General features: G+C 38.6%; 1 protein-coding gene and 1 long non-coding RNA gene across 5 annotated transcripts in view; one reads left to right on the plus strand and one right to left on the minus strand.

Annotated features, from left to right (window-relative positions):
- cdh8 (cadherin 8) overlaps window positions 1-22824 on the minus strand; it is a 152868-nt gene that overhangs the window by 73793 nt on the left and 56251 nt on the right. For all 4 annotated transcript variants that reach the window (XM_046840660.1, XM_046840659.1, XM_046840661.1 and 1 more), the window contains one exon: window positions 6639-6933. In XM_046840660.1, the coding sequence (XP_046696616.1) occupies window positions 6639-6933 (295 nt within the window). The remainder of the gene's footprint in view (window positions 1-6638; window positions 6934-22824) is intronic.
- On the plus strand, window positions 12646-17637 carry LOC124379992. The gene is made up of 3 exons (XR_006924560.1): window positions 12646-12755; window positions 12863-13000; window positions 17216-17637. It is a non-coding gene; the product is annotated as an uncharacterized LOC124379992 (long non-coding RNA).

Consider the following 22824-nt stretch of genomic DNA (forward strand, 5'->3'; position numbering starts at 1 on the left):
TTTATGTGAATAAGGGCTGAGAATTGGTTTGTTACTTCTACAGAATAAAAATGAGCTACAGTTTATTCATATTATTTAAAGCATTTACGAAATTACTTAGTTATTTATGCACTTTTGTTATATATAATTATTAGGAAGCTGTCAGAACGTATCACCATGTGTTTTACCTCAACGCTGTTGAATTCTGGATTGGGATTAGTGAGAAGCTGCTGATTAATTTCTGTAACAGCAGAAGTCCACCTGTTTATGTTAATGCGCTTATTCTAATGCATTACTGTTTCTATAATAACAGCTTCATTCACAGAAACAATAATGATGCACAATCCAAAAAATAAAAGGAGTCTCCAGTGCCAGTGGTTAGAAGTTAAGTTAAAACTTTGATGTTGATGACTACAGTTTGTGGTTTCACTGTAACAAAAGAGAGAGAGAGAAAAACAACTGTTTATAAATGCTATAAATTGTTTAAAATTGAAAAAAAATATACAACCCGAATTCCTGAAAAATTTTTGGGATGTTTTTTAATTTGAATAAAATGAAAACTAAAAGACTTTCAAAAAACATGAGGCAATATTTTATTTACAATAGAACATAAAGAACATAACAAATGTTAAAATTTTACACTTTTATGTGCAAAATTAGCTCATTTTAAATTGGATGCCTGCTACAGGTTTTAAAAAAGTTGGCACAGGGGCATGTTTACCACAGGGTAGCATCTTCTCTTCTTTTCAAAACAGTTTGAAGACGTGTGGGCATTGGGGTTATGAGTTTCTGGAGTTTTGCTATTGGAATTTGGTGCCATTCTTGCCTTATATAGGTTTCTAGCTGCTGAAAAGTTTGTGGTCGTCTTTGCCATATTTTTCGTTTAATGATCTGCCAAATGTTCTCTGTAGGTGAAAGATCTGGACTGCAGGCAGGACAATTCAGCACCCGGACTCTACTACGAAGGCATGCTATTGTAATAGCTGCAGTAAGTGGTTTTGCATTGTCCTGCTGAAACACACAAGGCTTTCTCTGAAATAGACGTCGTCTGGAAGGAACATATGTTGCTCTAAAAACTTTATATACCTTTCAGCATTCATAGTGTCTACTAAAACATTCAAGCTGCCAATACTGTAAACACTTATGCACCCCCATACCATTAGAGATGCTGGCTTTTGAACCGAACACTGATAACACAGTGGAAGGTCTCCCTCTTCTTTAGCCCGGATTCTGTGATTTCCAAAAAGAAAGTCCATTTTAGTCTATTTTAAATGCGCCTCGGCCAACAGGTCACGACGACAATTCTGGACCATGTTTACATATGGCTTCCTTTTTGCATGATACAGCTTTAGTTGGCATTTGCAGATGGCACGGCGGATTGTGTTTACCGACAGTGGTTTCTGGAAGTATTCCTGCCTCCAACAGCAATGACACAATCATGCCGATGAGTGATGCAGTGTCGTCTGAGGGCCACGGGCATCCAACAAAGGTCTTCGGCCTCATCCCTTATGCCCTGAGATTTCTCTAGTCTTTCTGAACCTTTTGATGATGTTATGTACTGTAGATAATGGGATTTTCAAACCCGTCGCAATTTGACGTTGAGGAACGTTGTTTTTAAAATATTCCACAATCTTTTTACTCACTTGTTCACAGATTGAATATCCTCTGCCCATCTTTACTTTTGAGAGACTCTACCTCTCTAAAACATTCCTTTTATAGCTAATCATGTTACAGACCTGATGTCAATTAACTTGATTAGTTGCTAGATGTTCTTCCAGCTAAATATTTTCTAACTTTTTCAGCCCTCTGTGCCAACTTTTTTGAGACCTGAAGCAGGCATCAAATTAGAAATGAGCTTATTTTGTGGATAAAAGTGAAACATTTCTCAGTTTAAACCTTTGTTATCTTCTCTATGTTCTATTGTAAATAAAATATTGGCTCATGTGATTTGAAAGACTTTTAGTTTTTTATTTTATTCAAATTTTTTAAAATGTCCTAACATTTCTGGAATTTGGGTTATATAACTTAATAAATAAAAAAGTCCATCTTTTATAAATAATGAAATGATTGCTGTTAAAGGAAATGAACCAGGGTGGTTTCTTCACACCAACCTGTTTTACACACACACAATGCATTTATGTGTGCTGTGCAAAAGTTTTAGGCAGGTGTGAACAAATTCTGAGAATGCTTTAAAAAGTGTCAACAGATTATTTTGATCAATTAACAAAATAGAAAGTAAACACAAGATTTAGTTTGACTGCAAAACAGCATTGATTGTTCTAACTTGTTTTAACCTCAGATTTGTAAGGAACCTTCACCGTGCTTCATTGTTGATTGCAGACTCTTAATATTTGACCACTTTCCGGCACTTTGGTGAACAAACTGCCTCCTGCTACAAACACATACTACAGATTTTGACTCACCAGGCCAGACCACCTGCTACCAGTGTTTTTGCATCCCAGTTTCTATGGGTTTTATTTTGGTGTAGTTGAGATAGTTAGCCTTGTTTTCAATGTCAGAGGTATTGTATGACATTTAGGCCACAATTCTTCCATGAAGACCACTTCTAGCCAGACTTCTCTGGACAGTACATGGGTTCCGCTGTTTTCCTACCGTTATTTGCTGATGGCACTGCTAAACATTTGATGCTGAAAGGAATTAAGCATGATGTGTCTTTCATCTTCTATATTAAGATTCCTTGGTTGACCACTGCTCCACAGCATGGCCCATTTGTTTGTGCATCTTCAAAATAGCTTGAACATCATGAAACCCCAGTCTGCTTTGAAGTATTTGTCTGGGAGAGACCTCGCTAATGCAGTATAACTACATTGGGTATTGTTGCTGTTTTCAGTCCTGCCATGATGTATGTCCTGTGACAGGAAACTGTCTTTCACAACCTCACCTTAGTTTTAGCTCTTCCTCACTCAGTTTAGCCTCCTAAACAACTGTTTCTGTTTCAGTGTTTCATCCTACATATAAAATTGATGATCTTTAACAGCTACTTGGTATACTTGGTTAATCATACACCTGACTTTGATTCTACAAAACTGGAGCCTTTCTACAATAGGACAAAGTGTGCAAGTGTGAGTACTAAAAGTAAAAAAGTAATCATACCAAATATTGATATGATTTGAAAATAAATTTCTGTTTTAGTTCAATTGGTATAAATTATGCCAGACCTATAATAACACGACAGGCATTTTCGCTCATAACTCAAGTTTTGCTGAAATTACTGCTCCTGATTTTCCCCTATTGTGCAGTAGTCTACAGCCAAACGCGGCACCTGTCTCCGCTGAGAGACGGAACCAGACATGAAACGTCTGCCATCTCTGAATGTGACACCGGCTGTGTGAAAGACATGTTTGTCTGTATGTTCCTTGTTTTCTTTTGCAACCCAAAGAGCTTTTGACTCATCCCGTGCCTGTCTCCCAGCACATTAATACTTTATGAGACCAAAACAAGCCAGGTCCAAGCCCATTGAGAGAACAGCGGCTAATGTTTAATTAATCTGCAGCAACTAAAAGAATAGAGAGAGTCACCAAAGGAGGACTTTTTTTTTGTCACTGCCGGATTGCCATGGCGTGTCACCCCAGAGCTCGTTATCTCCCACACGTCACTGTCAAACCCTGATAACGGCGTGGATGAGTTCAATCGAGTGCATCGCTGGCGGAGAGGGAAAACACACCCACACTCACACACACACTTACACACACACAAACACACACACACACAGTCATTCTATGTGTATGTGTGGGTGTGGGTTGGGGGGGGGTTACTAGCTTCAGACAGATGATGGATTACAGTAACAGCGTGGAAGTAAATGTCGTGTCCAAACAGCCAAAGAAAGAAAACTTACTTGGCTGCAATGGGCTGCTCACATTCAGTCTATTAGTCAATCAAGTTCAGGAATAAAATAAATGAGTACAGTTATGAAATAAATGAGTACAATTATGAAATAAATGAGTACAGTTATTATTTAATGGCCTACAGAATGGACTAGTGTGCTCCAAGTGTGCCACTGACACTTTCTCACATTTACTAATCTAGTAAATAGAACTCAAATTTGCATGTGTGACCGTAGATACAGATTTTGATGGGTTTGATTCAAGTCAAGTCAAGTCAAGTTTATTTCTATAGCACTTTTCACAACAAACATTGTCTCAAAGCAGCTTTACAGAATTTAACAGTTAAGGTGAATGGTGTGTATTTATCCCTGATGAGCAGCCGTGGCAACTGTGGTAGATGTTATGAGGAAAAAACCTTGAGAGGAACCAGACTCAAAAGGAGAACCCATCCCCATTTGGGTGATATCAAGAGTGTTATCATAGTCTTTAAACAATACAGAACACTGGAGAGTGAGAACTGACATGAGCACTGGAGTGTAAGATTATGAGTAATGTTTTTTCTACAGTCTTTTACAGTCATTTGTGTTTATAAAACTAGGAGCTACTGAGCAACTCATAAAATAGCTCAACATTTGCGATTATCATAGAGCCAACACCAGCTTCTAAATGCCAGAACCTTTAAACACTCAAAGAGGAGGAGTCCAGTGTTCAAACTCCACATGAAGTGGGATTTAATTGGCGCTGGTACGTCTCTAGATGGTTCGGGATATTTGCGGGGTCTGCATCTACTTCTTTAAAGGTCCATTATTATTATTATTATTGGTGTGAGGCTTCCACAAGGTCTGATTTGGTTTCATAAAGTAATTCTTTTCTCAATTTGCTGATAACACTGAACACTAAACCTGCTAAAATATGTTAGAATGCCATGTGGCATGATTCATTCATGAACATGATTCAATGCAACATGATATGATTTATTCTGTGGTACCATATGATACTACGCAATGAATATACAGTGATACCATATGATTCAAAGCAACATGTGATATGTTACAATGCAATAGCACATGTTACAATACAATATTGATTGCGATACTATTTAATTAAAAGCCTCAAATTGATATATGACCAGTTTTGTTCAGAAGCTGGTGCAGATCTACTGTAAATTCACAAATGATAAAAAACTTACAGAGAGAATATATAAAACATAATAATGGGAAAATCACTTTGCTAGCCTGTGAAAAGGTTCAAATGAGATTTTCTGAATGTAGCATTGAGTAACAAATCAATGCACTGTTCCAAATTGTCTGAACAAAAAGGCATTTATTCAGACACTGACAGAATTTGAAAAACATGAGCTTGTTTGTATGTAATATAATGTAATGATTGCTTTAAAGCTTGACACAAATAGTAATTAGTGTGTGTTGTACGGCGTGCAGGAAATATTTTATGAGCCATGTGAATTGTGTTGTGTATAGAAAGTATCTAAAAGGTTTATACGCCCCTGCAAAAATTTCAGGCTTACTGTGATATTTAAAAAAAAAAAACAGGAAAAGATGTCTGATCTTGGTCCAGCTTTAATTTAATTTAGCCATCAACACCATTCATGTTCAGAGCCAATTACCACACCTGTCATCAGTTTCGTCTGCAATTAACCTTATTCCTAATAAAGATCATCTATTTCTGTAGGATTTTTTTAATTCTTTCTTGTTGCCATCTGATTGGTGAAGCCATGGTTTTGAAAGTTAAAAAATCATGTCCAAGATCTTCTTGTGGCTCAATTGGTTTTGATCAGACGAGGGTAGAAATGAATATCCAAAGCTGATGTTTTATCAGGGATCCAACAAACAAACCTACTTTGTTTTTGTGACCTACAATAACATTAAGAAATATTTGTCAGAAATTGGTCAATCCGTCCATGTGACAACAACCTTTTGTATTCTTTACATGTTTGGACTGCAGGTTAGAATGTCTAAACAGATGCAATTTATCCCCCTGCCAAAAAAAATCACAAACCATCTAGCAAAATGTGCTCTGCTCTGATGAAACCAAGTTATAAGTGTGTCTACATACTTCTAATAGTAATGGTTGCTGCAGTAACAATCTAGATTAACACCCAATTAACATATTTTTTTACAGAGAAACATGGTGGTGGAAGCATCATGGTTTAAAGGTACTTCTGGTCAGCATGGACTGGGTAGAGAGAGATGGAAAAGTGGGATAAAGGGAATCATGGATAGCTACAAATCTGGCAAGCTTCAGATAGAAAACCAGCATGATACCCAACAAAGGATGTCCACAAAAGAACCAATGCAACAAAGGAAGTTGCTTCAGATGAAGAAAATCAATGCTTTGGAATGGGCCAGTCAGAACCCTGATAGAAAAAAAACTGTCAAATGATGAAGAAGTCTGTGCAATTAATTTAGATTTTTTATTGTTTTCATAAAAGAGTGGAAGAAAAATAAGAACCAAAAGTTATTTTTACTTTTATTTAAAAACACTAAATGCTTTAGTGAATGGGTGTAGATACTTTTCAAGTTTTTCTTTATTATTTTCACTTCGATTTGTTTATTATATTTTTACTTGAATTGTGTTGGTTGCTTGAACACAGCAAGATGTTTCTTTTTTGCATTAAGAAAAAAAATTTTACAAGGGTGTGTAAACTTTGTATATAGTATTGATATTGTGTATTGTGTCGTCAGTTATTGATAGCATATGTTATATTATAGTTTGCAAGCCTTTTTGCACATTTTTTTTATGCTCATCTTGATATTTTGGTTTATCTCGGACATTTACACCTCATTGTTTACTTACCGACTGGCGACATTTCAGGCACAGAGCCCTGGTACGGCCCCTCGATGAACTGCGGTGGATTGTCGTTGATGTCCTGCACTTTGATAATGAACTCTGACGGAGGCTCCAGGGGCTCGTTGGTGTCTCGGTTGATGACCTGTGCCGTGAGTGTGTACTCCGCCTTCTCCTCGCGGTCCAACCTCTTCATGGCGTGGATGTCGCCTGTCAGCTCGTTGATGGCGAAGATCGTTCCTGCTCCTTCTCCGGCCAGAACGTACCTGATGTTCGTATTTCCCACGTCTAGATCCGTGTGGAGCTGCAAACAAAATAAATCATATATTCAGCTGAGTATTTTACATGGTGCAATCCAGTACCACCTCAAACATGGATTAAATAGGAAAATTGAGTGCACTCATTATAAATCCTACATAATACCATTGCTGTTAAATAATACAGTTGATTGGAAACATAATATTCAAGAATAAAAATGTCCAAAAATGGTATTATATGGCAACCCTGATCCAGTCCTGAATATTACAGTCAACAGAATTTATCTTACACGTTAATTATAGCCTTTTTTAAGATCATTATGAATTATTATGCAGCTTGTACTATTACCAAAATATATAATCTGAAATAATGATAATAATAAAAAAATAATAATATAATTATTATTACTATTATTATATTAATTGCACAACTAATTTAAAATAAAAATAGCACAGCCCTAAAAAATCATGTCTTTACCTTGTCAAACACAATTTGTTTTGCTTTTATGAACTCACAAAATGCTGTTACATGAGAGTGGGTATTATTTATGCACAGCCCTGTTATCCTAATCAATTGTCCAGCAGCTTTATGATAATAAACAGTGTACGATCCTAAAATAATTGGCATGAGACAGAGACACAGACGCAAACAAAGAGTGTGACAGAGAAACAGACAGAGAATGACATATACAGACAGTGATACAGAAAGACAGACAGAGAATGGAACACAGAGACAGACAGAGAGTGAATCAATGAGACAGACATGGGGAGAGACAGAGAAACAGACAGAGAAATAGACAAAGTGAAGTAGTGAGACAAAGAAATAGACAGAGAAACTGAAAACTGAAAGACACATAGTGAGCTGGAGAGTAAGACAGAGAAGTAGACAGAGAGTGAAGCAGAGAGACATAGAGTAAGACAGCGAAGTAGACAGAGAGTGAAGCAGAGAGACAGAGAGTGAGACAGAGAAGTAGACAGAGAGTAAGACAGAGAAGTAGACAGAGAGTGAAGCAGAGAGACAGAGAGTAAAGCAGAGAGACAGAGAGTGAAGCAGAGAGACAACGAGTAGAATAAAATAGCCTTTATTTGTCACATATACATTACAGCACAGTGAAATTTGTTCTTCGCATATGCCAGCTTGCTTAGAAGCTGGGGTCAGAGCGCAGGGTCGGCCATAATACGGCGCCCCTGGAGCATAGAGGGCAGGGCCTTGCTCAAGGGCCCAAGAGTGGAAGCTTGGCAATACCGGGGCTTGAACCCTCGACCTTCCGATTGGTAACCCAGCGCCTTAACCGCTGGAGCTACCACTCCCCCTTGACAGAGAGTGGGACAGAGAAGTAGACCGAGAGTGAAGCAGAGAGACAGAGAGTGAAGCAGAGAGACAGAGAGTGAGACAAAGAAGTAGACAGAGAGTGAAGCAGAGAGACATAGAGTAAGACAGAGAGTAAAGCAGAGAGACACAAAGTAAGACAGTGAAGTAGACAGAGAGTGAAGCAGAGAGACAGAGAGTGGGACAGAGAAGTAGACAGAGATTAAGACAGAGAAGTAGACAGAGAGTGAAGCAGAGAGACAGAGAGTGGAGCAGAGAGACAAAGTGAAGCAGAGAGACAGAGAGTGAAGCAGAGAGACAGAGAGTGAGACAGAGAAGTAGACCGAGAGTAAAGCAGAGAGGCAGAGAGACAGAAAGTGAGACAGAGAAGTAGACAGAGAGTGAAGCAGAAAGACAGACGAGGGAGTTCCTATCTAATCGGACCTCCTGCTGCTTAGACAATGCAGACCACATACTGTCCAATCGGGTTTAAACCCCTCGTCCATCAAGCGAAAGCATTAGTGCTGGGATTGGAGTGGACTACGGTGGAGTGTTTCTAACATGCCCGTGTTTTATCATGACAGCTGAATTGCTCGATCGGCTCGACAAAAGCTCTAAAGGCCAAACAAGGTCCTGTGCTTCCAGGCAGTGTTTAGATTCTCCATCCATCCTGTCCATCATTCACTCTTTTATCTATCTGTCTGCCTGTCTCTGTATCATTCTTTTCTCTTTCCCTCTCCCTGTTGGAGATCAGAATGCTTTGGATAAAGAGTTCGGCTTAGTTTATTCAACGACCGTACACAATAATGTTATACAAAATGTTTTACAATATATAATTAAATAATAAAAAAAGAAACTTCTCCCACAACGACTAAATAGTGCACAGTCCTCCTGCGCACAGAGTCGGTGCTCCATCAAGATATGGTTTACATGGTTTGGAGTGGAAGATCATAAATAGCCTGCTATGGAGCTCTGACCTCAACCGGACTGAACACTTTTGGGATGAATTAGAACGCTTACTCCCTGAGTAACATCCTTGTGACTTATAAAAGCAAATAGGTGCAATGGGATGTTCAAAAAGGGCATACAAATCTTATATTCAGATGTCCACAAACTTTTCTCCATATAGTGTACATGCTAAACAAAAGCATACAGGTGTTACATTCAGCTATAAAACTAGATTATGATAGCTAAGCTACTTTTGAAGACAAGGCGAGGGAGGCGAGATTGAGATGGTTTGGACACGTGCAGAGGAGGGACATGGGGTATATCGGTAGGAGAATGCTGAGGATGGAGCCACCAGGAAGGAAGAAAAGAGGAAGGCCAAGGAGGATGTTTATGAATGTGGTAAGAGAAGACATGCATGTAGTTGATTTGAAAGAGAGTGTGTGTGTGTGTGTGTGTGTGTGTGTGTGTGTGTGTGTGTGTGTGTGTGTGTGTGTGTTTAATAGTCATCATCATAGACCTGCAGCACCAGATCAGTTTTATTTTAATCAGTGTCTATAAACAGGAGGTGGTTCAGGGAAAAGACTCAGGTGCTCATAAGGACCAGAGAATACAGTAATGAGAAGGTAAACCATTTCAGTTACCAACTATCCAACTATCCAGTACTTGAAGTCAAAGGTCAGACACAACAAATTCCAGAATGGTGACTCAGAAAAAAGCTAGAATGAAATCAACTCTGTAATAAGACAAAACTACAGTAAAAACACTAAAGTTCTATTCTGATGTCACATGAGAGTTACACACATGAGGGCATAGTTTGTATAAAACAGTGTGTGTGTGCGCATGTGTGCAATGCTACATAAAAATAAATGTTTTGTCTGTAAATACACTCATACAAGCAAAAACATTGAGGACTGAATAATTAATAATATTCTCACAGTATTTGAATCATTGTCTCAAGCAGGCAATTACTTACTGTATGCAGAATGCAGAAGCATGTTTTCTTTCCAGCACAATTAGAATAGTATGATAAAATCTACACATTGCACACACATCAGAATTTCTATTTAAAATCTCATCATTCATTTAATTCTGTGCAATTCTGATTCTATACTGGATCAGGTGCTATTCTGTGTGCTGCTGAATAATGAGTGTGAAAGCCATTTTGTTTATTTAACCCACTGATTAATGTCAGAATATGTGAGCACTATTTAAGCACTAATATAGTGGCGATGAATGAGATTTAGACTTCACTCTGTTTAGAATGAAAAGGTGTGTATTTTCTTATTTGTATCAGCTTTGTGTTTATGGCGGTGGTCTAGATGCCTGCATATGGTAGCTAAGGAGGTGTTAGCTAAGTGGTTAAGGCATTGGACATTGGACGGGTGGGTCAAAATCCCAGGACAACCTTGCTACCACTGCAGGGTCCTTGAGCAAACGCCTTAATCCTCAATTGCGCACTTGTAATTCGGTCTGAAAAAGGGAATACACCAAATAGTTTGAAATGAAACGTTGTAAATAACTCCATTTCAGACAGCTTTTAGGAAAAATCTGGCAACCTCATAGGTATGAAGGTGATTTTAATGATCATGAACATGGAGCTTTAAATTTTAGTTTAAGTACATGTATAACCCAACTCTGAGTACCAGGAACTTTCCCCATGCAAATTATAATTTTGCTTTAGAACTTAAGTAAGTACTTAAGTAAAACTAGAACAGGAAGTAAAACAACAGAACATGTGGATTTGTGTCAATTAATAGCAGTGTTACCGTTTTTAGCAGTTTAATATCGCACAGTACCAGAAACAGGAGGTGTCTTAAGGGACTTTACACCAAATGAGTAAACAAAGCTGATTTTTTTTCATATCCTTTCTAAATTAGATGTGAGCTCCCAGAGAATGCAGGGGGTTGGAAGGGAGGGACACTTGCAAATTTTGTTGATGCTCAGCACTTGTTTGAAACGTGACCCAAGACAACAGCCATTAAGATATTAGAAAAGGTGTTTTTTTTTTTGTGTGCGTAATTTTATTTTTTAAGGACATTCTCTTCAGAAAACTTAAATTCTATTTCCTGGCCTAGAAACTCAGCGTCCTGGTGGGATTTGGGGCACTGGGGAACATGGTAACAAGGCAAATGTGTGCGAGCGCTAAAATCCAGACATCAAGTAGCCGGCGCAGTCGTTTCATAAGCGTATTTTCATGCATATGTTGTCTCAAAGGTGCTGTTCTAAGACACTGACAAAGCACATTCGCTTAAATTGTCACACCTTGCACTTTTGTTCTCCTAATTGTGCCATCATTCCATATGAAAGATCTATCTCATTAACACGGCAACTTCACAACAATCTCACTGCTATGAAAACCCTTTAAATGAGCCCAAATTAATGATATGCCTTCTCCTCGCTGTGCGTTGTCTTCTCCTTCTTCTCACACAGACATATTGTTCCTACTTACATATTGGACTTCTTAAAAAATAAAAATAAAAAGGATTTTAATTTGCCAGATTAGCATGCTCGGTTACTGATTATTAATCAGAGAGGAAATAATAAAACATTAATAGGTGATATCTCACAGGTCCTTTTTCAGCGCCTTATTAACGGTGGCCTTCAGGTCTGCGCTCACACCAGACGCGCCGATCTTTTAATCTCAATGTACAAACATTCAGGTTAAATCACCGCTCTCAGGGGAAAGAGTCATTATCCCGGTTGCCTAGGCAACGTCACATGCTAACGCTTGCATGTCGAACTGATTCAATTGAACATGAGAAAAAGAGGAAGAGCACAGGCTTCTCATCTTAACCTTGATCACAAGGTTACTAAAACTTTACTTTTGTCACCGCAAGGAATTAAGAGCGCTGAAAGTGAAGAAGGAGAGCAGTTCCACATAAATCACGCCAGGACTGAAAAATGCTTTATTTGCCACCGGGAGCGTGTCTCTCTGTAAGAAGCAGCATTTAAGCAGCTCACGTCTGTTCATTAGCGCCAGTGCGAAGCCGAGAAGACCTAAATCTGCCTACGCGCCGGTGCAAAGCAGTTTAGCGAGTGTGTCATTGTGTTGGTTGTGTGAGAACGGTGCTGGGTTTTTTATCGCCCTTCCCGCTGCAGAGCTCTCCAGGAGATTTTACTGTCAGCTCAGGAGGAAATATGACAACCAACGCCATCGCAACGGCTTTACGACGGCCCGAGAAGCAATCACCAGGGCTGTAACGAGCGACTCTCCAGCCTAACACGTCGTGTTAAGCCCTGCACGATGAATTAACGACTTCGCTTCTTGTCAGGGCCATAACGAGTGATCAGGGTTCTTGACTGTGTATGTGTGAGTGTGTAGGGGGGGTGAAGGGGGTTCAAGGTGATGGGGAGAGAAGGTCCTGATCAACCACGATGAAACCATCACGCTCACTACATCGCCTCATGTGGGGTGGGGCTCTGACGCTCCACCTGAGGCTCGATTAGGCTCGGATTAAAGCTCGCCTGCTAAGTACCGTGTGATCAGTGTGTGTGTGTGTGTGTTTGAGCTTTCTGTAAGTACACTCACTCACATTTCCACTAATGCAAGTGGAAATCTTAACAACTTCAAGACCAGCTGGGCAAAAGATGAAAGCATCTCATGCAGAGACGGTAATTTTTATTAAAGCTAAGCATGCTAGTTTGACCAAGGAGGCGTTTCTTTACAATTTGTACCACAGCATGTTTAAATATTCAAACCTGATAATGGTTCCTTTTAGAACACTGGTTGCATGGATGCAGCTCTAAGTGAACCGGAAGGTCAGGACTGGAATCACTTGAGATGCAGTTAGAAGCCTAGAGCCTGTAACTCTCCAGAGAACTAGAAGTAACCAAAGCCCAGCATTTGGTCATTCCAGGTGAGGTTCAAAAGGGTTTTCTAAAGGTTCTACATGAAACATGTTCTAAAAGGGCACTTTCTAGAGCTTTTTATTGTAGAGGTCTATTTAAACTGTAAGGTTTCTCCAGAGGGACACACTGAAAAACCAGTCAGGCAATCTAAACATCAACCTGTGAAAGAACCAGCATTCATCTGCACTATAATTTATATTTCATGTCCATCTAGGAGAACCTGACAGGCTGCAGGAATCGATAAAGCCGTAGCATGAGACAGAGTCATCATGTCATTTTGTGTCTTCTTTAAGAAGACCTACAGCAGCATCCTGCTTCACCTGTGAGAGACTGAGTGATGCTCGAGTGCCAGATATTGCCGAAATGTTGTGAATACAAGGAACAGATGACTCATAGCCATTACATGAGATGCTCATCTATTCCGGGAATCAATTTCCTCCGCGAGTTTGTCCGCTGGGAAAACGATTAAATCACCCGAGGCGTCTTCTTTATTCCTGAGAAAATCCTCGCAGACGCATGTGCTCGGATGTGTCGTAATGGCTTAATTACAGCCTTAAAACATAATCAGAGTTCTGCAGCTTTACTGTCACATTATCTATCTATCTATCTATCTATCTATCTATCTATCTATCTATCTATCTATCTATCTATCTATCTATCTATCCATCCATCCATCCATCCATCCATCCATCCATCCATCCATCCATCCATCCATCCATCCATTCATCCAGATGTATAACAAGGACATAACAGATGTAGATGTAGTAGCTCAGTGATTAAGGACTTTGACTTCTGATTATGAGGTCATGAGTTCAAATCCCAGCATAAGAAAACCGATAGTGTTGGGCCCTTGAGCAAGACCCTTAACCCTTGTGTAAATCAGATACACTATATTGTCAAAAGTTTGTGGACACCTGGTCATCAGTATGGTATGTGCTATTTGAGCATCGCATTTTTTCAATCCGATCCAGTTTGCTCTTATAATTTTGGACAATTGTTTTTTTATCTGCCACGAGGGTAAAAAATTGGGTCAAGTTCATCCCAAAAGGTGTTTAGTAGTGTTGAGATCAGAGCTCTATAGCGAGCCACTCAAGATCTTCCTCACCAAAGCATGTAAAGCATATTTTCAAGAAGCTCAAGTGAACACAACATTTTATTATACTGCATTTAAACACGTCCTATACAATTGTGTCCTCCAGATTTGTGGTATCAGTTTGGATAAAAAACACATATGACAGAAAAGTTCAGGTGTCCCAATATTTTTGTCCATATAGTCAACTGGTGAGTTTCTCTGGATAAGGGCTTCTGCCAAATGATGTACATGTACATCAATAATGCATAAACATTACAGTCAACATTTTATTATTAATGCTTAATATTTTATGTCATGTATAGGAGCATATATCATGTATAGAAAATGCCATGTAAAAGGCAGAGGCAGATGTGAGTGACGATATATTTAAAAATTTATAAAGTGCTAATACAGTAAAGTCTATGAAACATAAACCTAGATCCGAACACCAGCCTGCCAGAGCTAGTGTGAGCAGGCAACAAACAAGGAAGAGAAAAAAATGAATGGCAACGACTGCAGTGAACCATAAGTTCATACAATACTAATTACAGTAAATGTAAATTAGGTACACAAACAAAGTGACATGGTACATTGGAATACATTACATACAGTGTCTTATGGAAGACACAAATCCCTGTCTATAATCCTGATTCTTTTTTCTTTTCTTTTCTTGTTTGTAAAAGTCAGTCTGACATTTTCTTGTATATTAAAAAAAAAAAACATACAGTATTTTTAAATGTAATGCATTTTAATGCACTGCCAAGCTGCTCTGTAGAATGATATTTAATAGATAGTTGAAAAACCTCTCTCTCTCTCTCTCTCTCTCTCTCTCTCTCTCTCTTTCTCTCTCTACTATATAAATACAGTGGAACCCGGTTATGTCGATGTCCTAGGGGGTTGCCAAAAAGCATCGAGATAACCGATGATCGAGATAAACGAAAATCAATATGGCGGCAATATATTAATGTGCTTGAAATTTCTTTATGTACATGATGTGCGTTAATAAATGAGAATGTGCATGCACGTGTTTTTGGAGGGTTTTTTACACAACAGCGTTGCCGCGATTTGTTTGATGAAGGCATGCTATAAAAATGTACATATAGTACATGTTTGTTACTGTCAGGAATCCACCTGCCACGCCCCCTTCGGCACCCCCTTCAGCGTGTCAGGTGCTTTCTCGGCCGCTTTCTCTGAAGCTCCCGGCTTTAATCGCGCACATATGGTGCTCGTTTATCACTCATCACCAGCTCCTATTTAAACTTCCACACTCTCACCGTCCATTATTGTTGGTATATGTTGGTTCACGGCTGTCATTGTTATCGCTCATGCGTATCCCGGTACGTGCCTTCCACCGGCACTCTCTCAACGGCTGCTCTTTTCTTCCCAAAGCGCATCACGGATTCCCCCGATCCTGCCGGTGTTCATTCTATGCTTTTGCTGCTTATCCCACGTTCTCCTGTGTCCTGTTCAGCGCCGCACTTCTACTCTCGCCTCCGGTTCATCGCATAACATTTAACAACAAAAGGCATATGTGCACTAACTAACAGCAGAGATTCACCAGTATACAATACAACACCTGTAGCAGCTGTAAGGCTTGATTTTTCCGCCACTTTCGCGAGTTCTTCTGCGGCTGCACCGAGATAACCGACATTAAATGGCAAATTTTTCCCCCCTTGTGCTCGAGATATCAGGGTTCGGCGACATCAAAAAGTCGACAGAAAAAAAAAAAAGACAAAGCGAGAATTTGGCGGTTCCACTTCAAAAACGTCGACTTAATAGGGTTGTCGAGTTAACCGAGGTCGAGATAAGTGTATATATATATATATATATATATCCACTGTATATATATATATATATATATATATATATATATATATATATATATATATATATATATATATAAATCTTCTACCATGAGATATCAACCAGAAATCAAGACAAAAAATAAAACACAGAACGATCAAACGCAATGTTTCGTCTCAGCGCTTAGCATCCTGATTAGTCTACCTGTGTGTGCTGGATTGACTTTCATCAGGTCCAGATGGAAGCAGTAGCACGTCTAATTTGATACAAGACTTGCTTATGATGTAGCGTTAGCTTAGCGCAGATGGCACAGCTTGCCCTCCTGATTCATGTTTCGTCGCGCCCCTCCCGGAGCTGAATACTGAAGGAGTGAATGAAGTGTGTCATGCTGGAAGATTCGACTCGTTTCCTCCGTTATAACGTGCTGTGCTTTCACACACAGGAGTGACAGCAGTGTGAACAACACGTCACCTTCTGTGGCCATTAGCTTCTAGGTCTATAACGCTCAAACCACAAACCAGGATTTTAACCTGATCTCATTCAGAATCTATCATACACAGCTTGTAGCTTTATTTATGTATTTATTTCACTTACTTGCTTACTTATTTTATATGAAATCTTCAGTCAAATTTGAGACGTATTCATTATAGAATTTATAACTTGTAACCAGGCCTCTAACCTGACGTTTCTTCTACTTGTTTTTTCAAAATTGTCAAATCACTTTCACTCACTAATGCAACCTTAGGATTGAGGTATTTTTTTATCATCTGTTACCCCGCAGTGCTGATAAATACTCTCTCCTGATTGGCTAGAAAAAGTACTTCTATCATAACAGCTCTGCGGTGTTGTCAGTGTAAAACCCTTTGGGGCATGCTGGTATGTGAAAATAATCGATGATTATTTGAGGTGTGTGTGATGAAGCAGGGTCACTTCCAGTTTTTCACATACAGTATGAGCCCATTTTTGTGTTTTATTCCTCTTATACAACAGCAAGTTTCCAACAAATCTATCAGATTGATCAATTTATATTTATATTTAACTCGGACCACTGACAGTTACAAAGTGCTGAAACTAACCTTTGCAAAGAGGTTCTGATGCAGGATTCCGGATAAAACTTTCTCTTCTTTTTTTCAGCGTGAACTGTTTGTACCCAAAATCACCAAAAAAAGATTCCATGATTCTTAACGTGAGAACCCTATTTGAAGCAGATGGACGGAACTCTCCGCAAGGCCGCCCGTGGGGTTTAAAAATGGCCTGTCGGTGTCTGTGTTTGTTATTTTTTTGTGTATCTCTGCAGTTTGGCTCGGTCATTAGCTATGCAAATAACCTCTCTATCTCTCTTTGGCAGATGCACCCTGCCTGGTGTTCTGGTGTAGCTGAAATAATTATGCGCTGTTCCCTGACGTGTCACTCGTCCGTCCCTCCTGGAGGTTCCACGGACAGAGGAAGCGTTTCCGCTGTCTCCTACAATGTGGAATTACCGAGAGCTGTGTTTTAACATGTCACGTTGAGAGTAGACAGATTCTGGCAACGAGAGGATCTTTTGTCTCTGTGTGTGTGTGTGTGTGTGTGTGTGTGTGTGTGTGTTGTCTTTGTGTGGGGGTGTGTGTGTGAGTGTGATGTTCTCAGCATTGTACGTGACATTTTGTAGTAGTGGAAGCTTATTGTACGGCCCATCAAGCGTGAAGGATGAAATAATTAATAAACATTGCAGTATGAAGCGCTGCCCTCAGCTGCACTTTGGATTTGTCACTGTTAGAATTGTCATAAAGACTTCATAACACATGCATAAGTGCTGAATAGCATACTATGGTTTATAAGGTACAATACCAGTAATGTACACACTACCATCTCTATGATCTGCATGTAGGAACAGATGCTAATAACAGGTTTTATAAATAAACTACACTTCAATCAAGCTTCATAATTAGCCCTGAGTGATGCACAGAAACCCAATCTGGATGAATTATCTGTGTTTCCTTCTGGAATGGATACAATCTGTAGGTTTACGGTTTCAATTCACTGTTTCTATTTAGGAACATCTAAAAGATCTGTAAAGGACCTTTAAAAATAAAGAATTTCTTCTCAAAAAGTCCCAGAAAGGAGTTCTTTTTTGAAATCTAAGAATTTAACCCATCCAAACACCCTCTGAGGAACCATTCTGGTTTGAATGCTCTTACACCAGAAAAGCTCTTAAAAACTTTTCGAAAAACTCATGTTAATTATCGAATAAACCAAGTACAGAACCTGTTTTCTACTTTTCTACCTGTTTTACTACAGTTTACTCATGCATTGTTCAGTCAGTGTAATTCGAGTGTGTGACGGTCATTGTTTTGTGAACATTCACAGGGTTTTCATCTTTAAAGCAGGGTTCTACTGGGAACGCTTTCTAATATAAGAATTATACTGTAGGCTTCCATGTGGAACCTTTAATGGTTCACGTCAAGAGTATTCACTATTAGGAAATAGATTTTTTTTTTGTCTTTGAAACAACTTTAGACTTTAGAACAATATGTGGAAAATGCGAGAAAAGAAACCCACAAGGGCGTTACTTCAGGACTTTGATGATTGAAGGAGAACAATGTGAATTAAGAGCTTGTTTAAAAAAATAAAAATAAAAACCTTTCCAAATCCGAGGGAGGTTGATGAGAAACTGTGCAAGGTTAAACACAACAACAAAGGCAAACAAATCAGTCATGATGATAGTGGTGATGATGATGATGATGATGATGAAGATGATGATGGTGGTGCTAGAGCCCAATAAAGAGAAAGAAGTCAACACAACAAAAAGTAATCACGTTCTATCACTGTTCCAAAAACACAATCAATGAAGGGTTAGGGTTTGATTTTTGGAGAATTGACTTTTTCTTTTAGAGGCAAAATTCTAAGACTAATTTTATAGACTGAAAAACTGAAACCTTTAATCCTTTTAAATTAGCTTCCAGAAAGCTTCTGGAAGCTTGCAGTGAAACAAAGGCTATACATGGAGAATGTAAATCCCTATAACACAAATGTTGGAAAACAAATTCAAACAGAACCACCTTAGAAGTTGGTTAAAATGTGAAAAAACATCAGCTAAGCTGAGGCATTATAGAAATGCCAGAACCATAAACAAGACACATAAAAGGGGAAAAATCTTTAGAAATGATAGAAACTTGAAGACTTCATTAGATTGTAAAACTCTTTATTTTTTCATGCATATGTGCTTTTTGAACTAGGAGATGGAGTAGCATTAACTTTTCCCTTTACTTGAACTAGGAGGCTTAAACCTGTTTAGCATGACAGTGTGGCTGCACACAAAGCCAGCTCCATCAACATACAGTATGGTTTACCTGAGTTGGAGTGGAAGATCTTGAGTGGTCAGAGCTCAACCCAATAGAAAAATTGTGGGATAAATTGGAACTCTGACTGCACCCCAGGGCTCCTCACCCTACATCAGTACCTGACTTTACTAAAAGACTTGAGGCTGAATGAGCACAGATTTACACAAACACACTCCATAATCTAGTGGAACATCTTCCCTGAACAGTGGAGGTTATTATAAGAGCAAATGGGCACTAAATGTGTATTAAGATGTTTAAAAACAAATATAAATCTTAAGGTCAGGTGTCTGTATTTAATCTATCAGTGGGAAAACCATAAATCATTCAAAGAAGATTTAAAAAATATTTTTTTTACCCCCCCAAAAAAAACACTAAATTATTCCAATGTTGTTCATCTTGGCAAGACTTAATGAAAGGTACAATCAAGATTTTACAAAGTAGAATGTAGAAAGCCAGAAACAAAGAATTATTGGGAAACCATTGTATAATATAAATCCCTAAACCCCTGTGAATGGTCTCTGGGGAGCCCACAATTTCCATTTCTTTAACAGGTAAGTTGAGAAAAATCATAAATCGTGATTTAATAAAGAACATAAAAGATAAAAAAAATCTAAATACAAAAAAATGACATTTAGAGAACTTTATAGAGGCTTTTGGTTGGGGACTCTGAATGAATGCTTAAAGGTTCTTTAAAGAACTTTAAAATGGTCTTTGGTTCCTCTTAAAAAGAAAAAGTATGCAGGCTTCCCCATTTACAACATTGTTCCAAACATAATATAAACCGAAATATTTAAAAAATATGAGGAACTAATATAGAACTCTGAAATTAAGGATTTCTCTATAAACCGGTGTACAATGACATAACCATTTATTGCATTTATTAACAAATTTATTAACAGAATTCACAATAAAGTCAAACATGTACAGGTACTAAGTATTTCTTTTACAGGAATGTTTGCTCGTGTGTGTGTGTGTGTGTGTGTGTGTGTGTGTGTGTGTGTGTGTGTGTTTGTGTGTGTGGTTTTGACAGACAGAAGAATGAATGAGATGTGAAAGAAAAGATCCACAGTAGTCATCAATCTCAGTGCAAGCACTCGTCGTCCTTCACCACCTTCATTTCATCAGCACCTGGCGACTTTCTGCTTAATGAATGAGTTAACGATCGTTATCTGGAATGTTCTCATCGGTGTCAGAATCTTCTGATTAAAAAAAAAAATACGGATAAATAAATAAATCATAGCAAATGAGACAGTAAGGATCAACGGCCCATCAGAGAAAAAATAGATTGCACCTGATTATGTTCTGATAAACAAACAAAACAAAAATAAATCTAATTTCTATTCAGTTCTTATTCATTCTAAAGAGATGACTTTTCAATTTTAGGTTAAAACTGGATGTATGTCATTCAATTCAGGCCGGGTCTAAAATCTAACTGCATTCTTCTTTCAGGTAGCATCAAATTTTCCCTTTTTTTGAATTAAGAAACCCGAATCTGGTTCAAGCATGACCCTTGTGCACAAAGCCAGCTCCAGGAAGAATGGGTTTACACACGTTAGATAGAAGATATTGAGTTCCCATAGAGTTGTAGAGCTCTGACCTCCACTCTATCAGACTCCTTTGGGATAAATTTGAACGCTGAGTGTGCCCCAGGCCTCATTCTACATCTGTACCTGATTTTTCTAATCTAGTGGAACATATTCACACCAGGGTGTAAGTTATTAAAACAGCAAATAGGAACTAAACATGGATAGTGATGTTTTAGAAGCACATATGAATTTATTAGTCAGGTTTTCTCTAAATCTTTGCCCTTGTTTGTTTGGTTGTTTTTTTGTTTGGTTGGTTTGCTTTGACACCATTATTCACTTTTTCTAGGTTTTTTGTCTTTAAAACCAGCTAGCAAATAATTTAGTAATAAAATTATATATATATATATATATATATATATATATATATATATATATATATATATATATATATATATACAGGGAGTGCAGAATTATTAGGCAAGTTGTATTTTTGAGGATTAATTTTATTTGAGGATTTAATTTGAACAACAACCATGTTCTCAATGAACACAAAAAACTCATTAATATCAAAGCTGAATATTTTTGGAAGTAGTTTTAGTTTTAGCTATTTTAGGGGATATCTGTGTGTGCAGGTGACTATTACTGTGCATAATTATTAGGCAACAACAAAAACAAATTCATACCCATTTCAATTATTTATTTTTACCAGTGAAACCAATATAACATCTCAACATTCACAAATATACATTTCTGACATTCAAAAACCAAACAAAAACAAATCAGTGACCAATATAGCCACCTTTCTTTGCAAGGACACTCAAAAGCCTGCCATCCATGGATTCTGTCAGTGTTTTGATCTGTTCACCATCAACATTGCGTGCAGCAGCAACCACAACCTCCCAGACACTGTTCAGAGAGGTGTACTGTTTTCCCTCCTTGTAAATCGCACATTTGATGATGGACCACAGGTTCTCAATGGGGTTCAGATCAGGTGAACAAGGAGGCCATATCATTAGATTTTCTTCTTTTATACCCTTTCTTGCCAGCCACGCTGTGGAGTACTTGGGCGTGTGTGATGGAGCATTGTCCTGCATGAAAATCATGTTTTCTTGAAGGATGCAGACTTCTTCCTGTACCACTGCTTGAAGAAGGTGTCTTCCAGAAACTGGCAGTAGGACTGGGAGTTCAGCTTGACTCCATCCTCAACCCGAAAAGGCCCCACAAGCTCATCTTTGATGATACCAGCCCAAACCAGTACTCCACCTCCACCTTGCTGGCGTCTGAGTCGGACTGGAGCTCTCTGCCCTTTACCAATCCAGCCACGGGCCCATCCATCTGGCCCATCAAGACTCACTCTCATTTCATCAGTCCATAAAACCTTAGAAAAATCAGTCTTGAGATATTTCTTGGCCCAGTCTTGACGTTTCAGCTTGTGTGTCTTGTTCAGTGGTGGTCGACTTTCTGCCTTTCTTACCTTGGCCATGTCTCTGAGTATTGCACACCTTGTGCTTTTGGGCACTCAGTGATGTTGCAGCTCTGAAATATGGCCAAACTGGTGGCAAGTGGCATCTTGGCAGCTGCACGCTTGACTTTTCTCAGTTCACGGGCAGTTATTTTGCGCCTTGGTTTTCCACACGCTTCTTGCGACCCTGTTGACTATTTTGAATGAAACGCTTGATTGTTCGATGATCACGCTTCAGAAGCTTGGCTATTTTAAGACTGCTGCATCCCTCTGCAATATATCTCACTATTTTTGGCTTTTCTGAGCCTGTCAAGTCCTTCTTTTGACCCATTTTGCCAAAGGAAAGGAAGTTGCCTAATAATTATGCACACCTGATATAGGGTGTTGATGTCATTAGACCACACCCCTTCTCATTACAGAGATGCACATCACCTAATATGCTTAATTGGTAGTAGGCTTTCCAGCCTATACAGCTTGGAGTAAGACAACATGCATAACGAGGATGATGTGGTCAAAATACTCATTTGCCTAATAATTCTGCACTCCCTGTATATATATTATATTGTTAAAGGATCTTGCTCAAAAACAGTTTTACATTTAAATATATAACTAATGATACATTATCCAAAAGATAATAATATACTTA

This window comes from Silurus meridionalis, chromosome 26 (assembly GCF_014805685.1).
Source record: "Silurus meridionalis isolate SWU-2019-XX chromosome 26, ASM1480568v1, whole genome shotgun sequence".
Classification (NCBI taxonomy): domain Eukaryota; kingdom Metazoa; phylum Chordata; class Actinopteri; order Siluriformes; family Siluridae; genus Silurus; species Silurus meridionalis.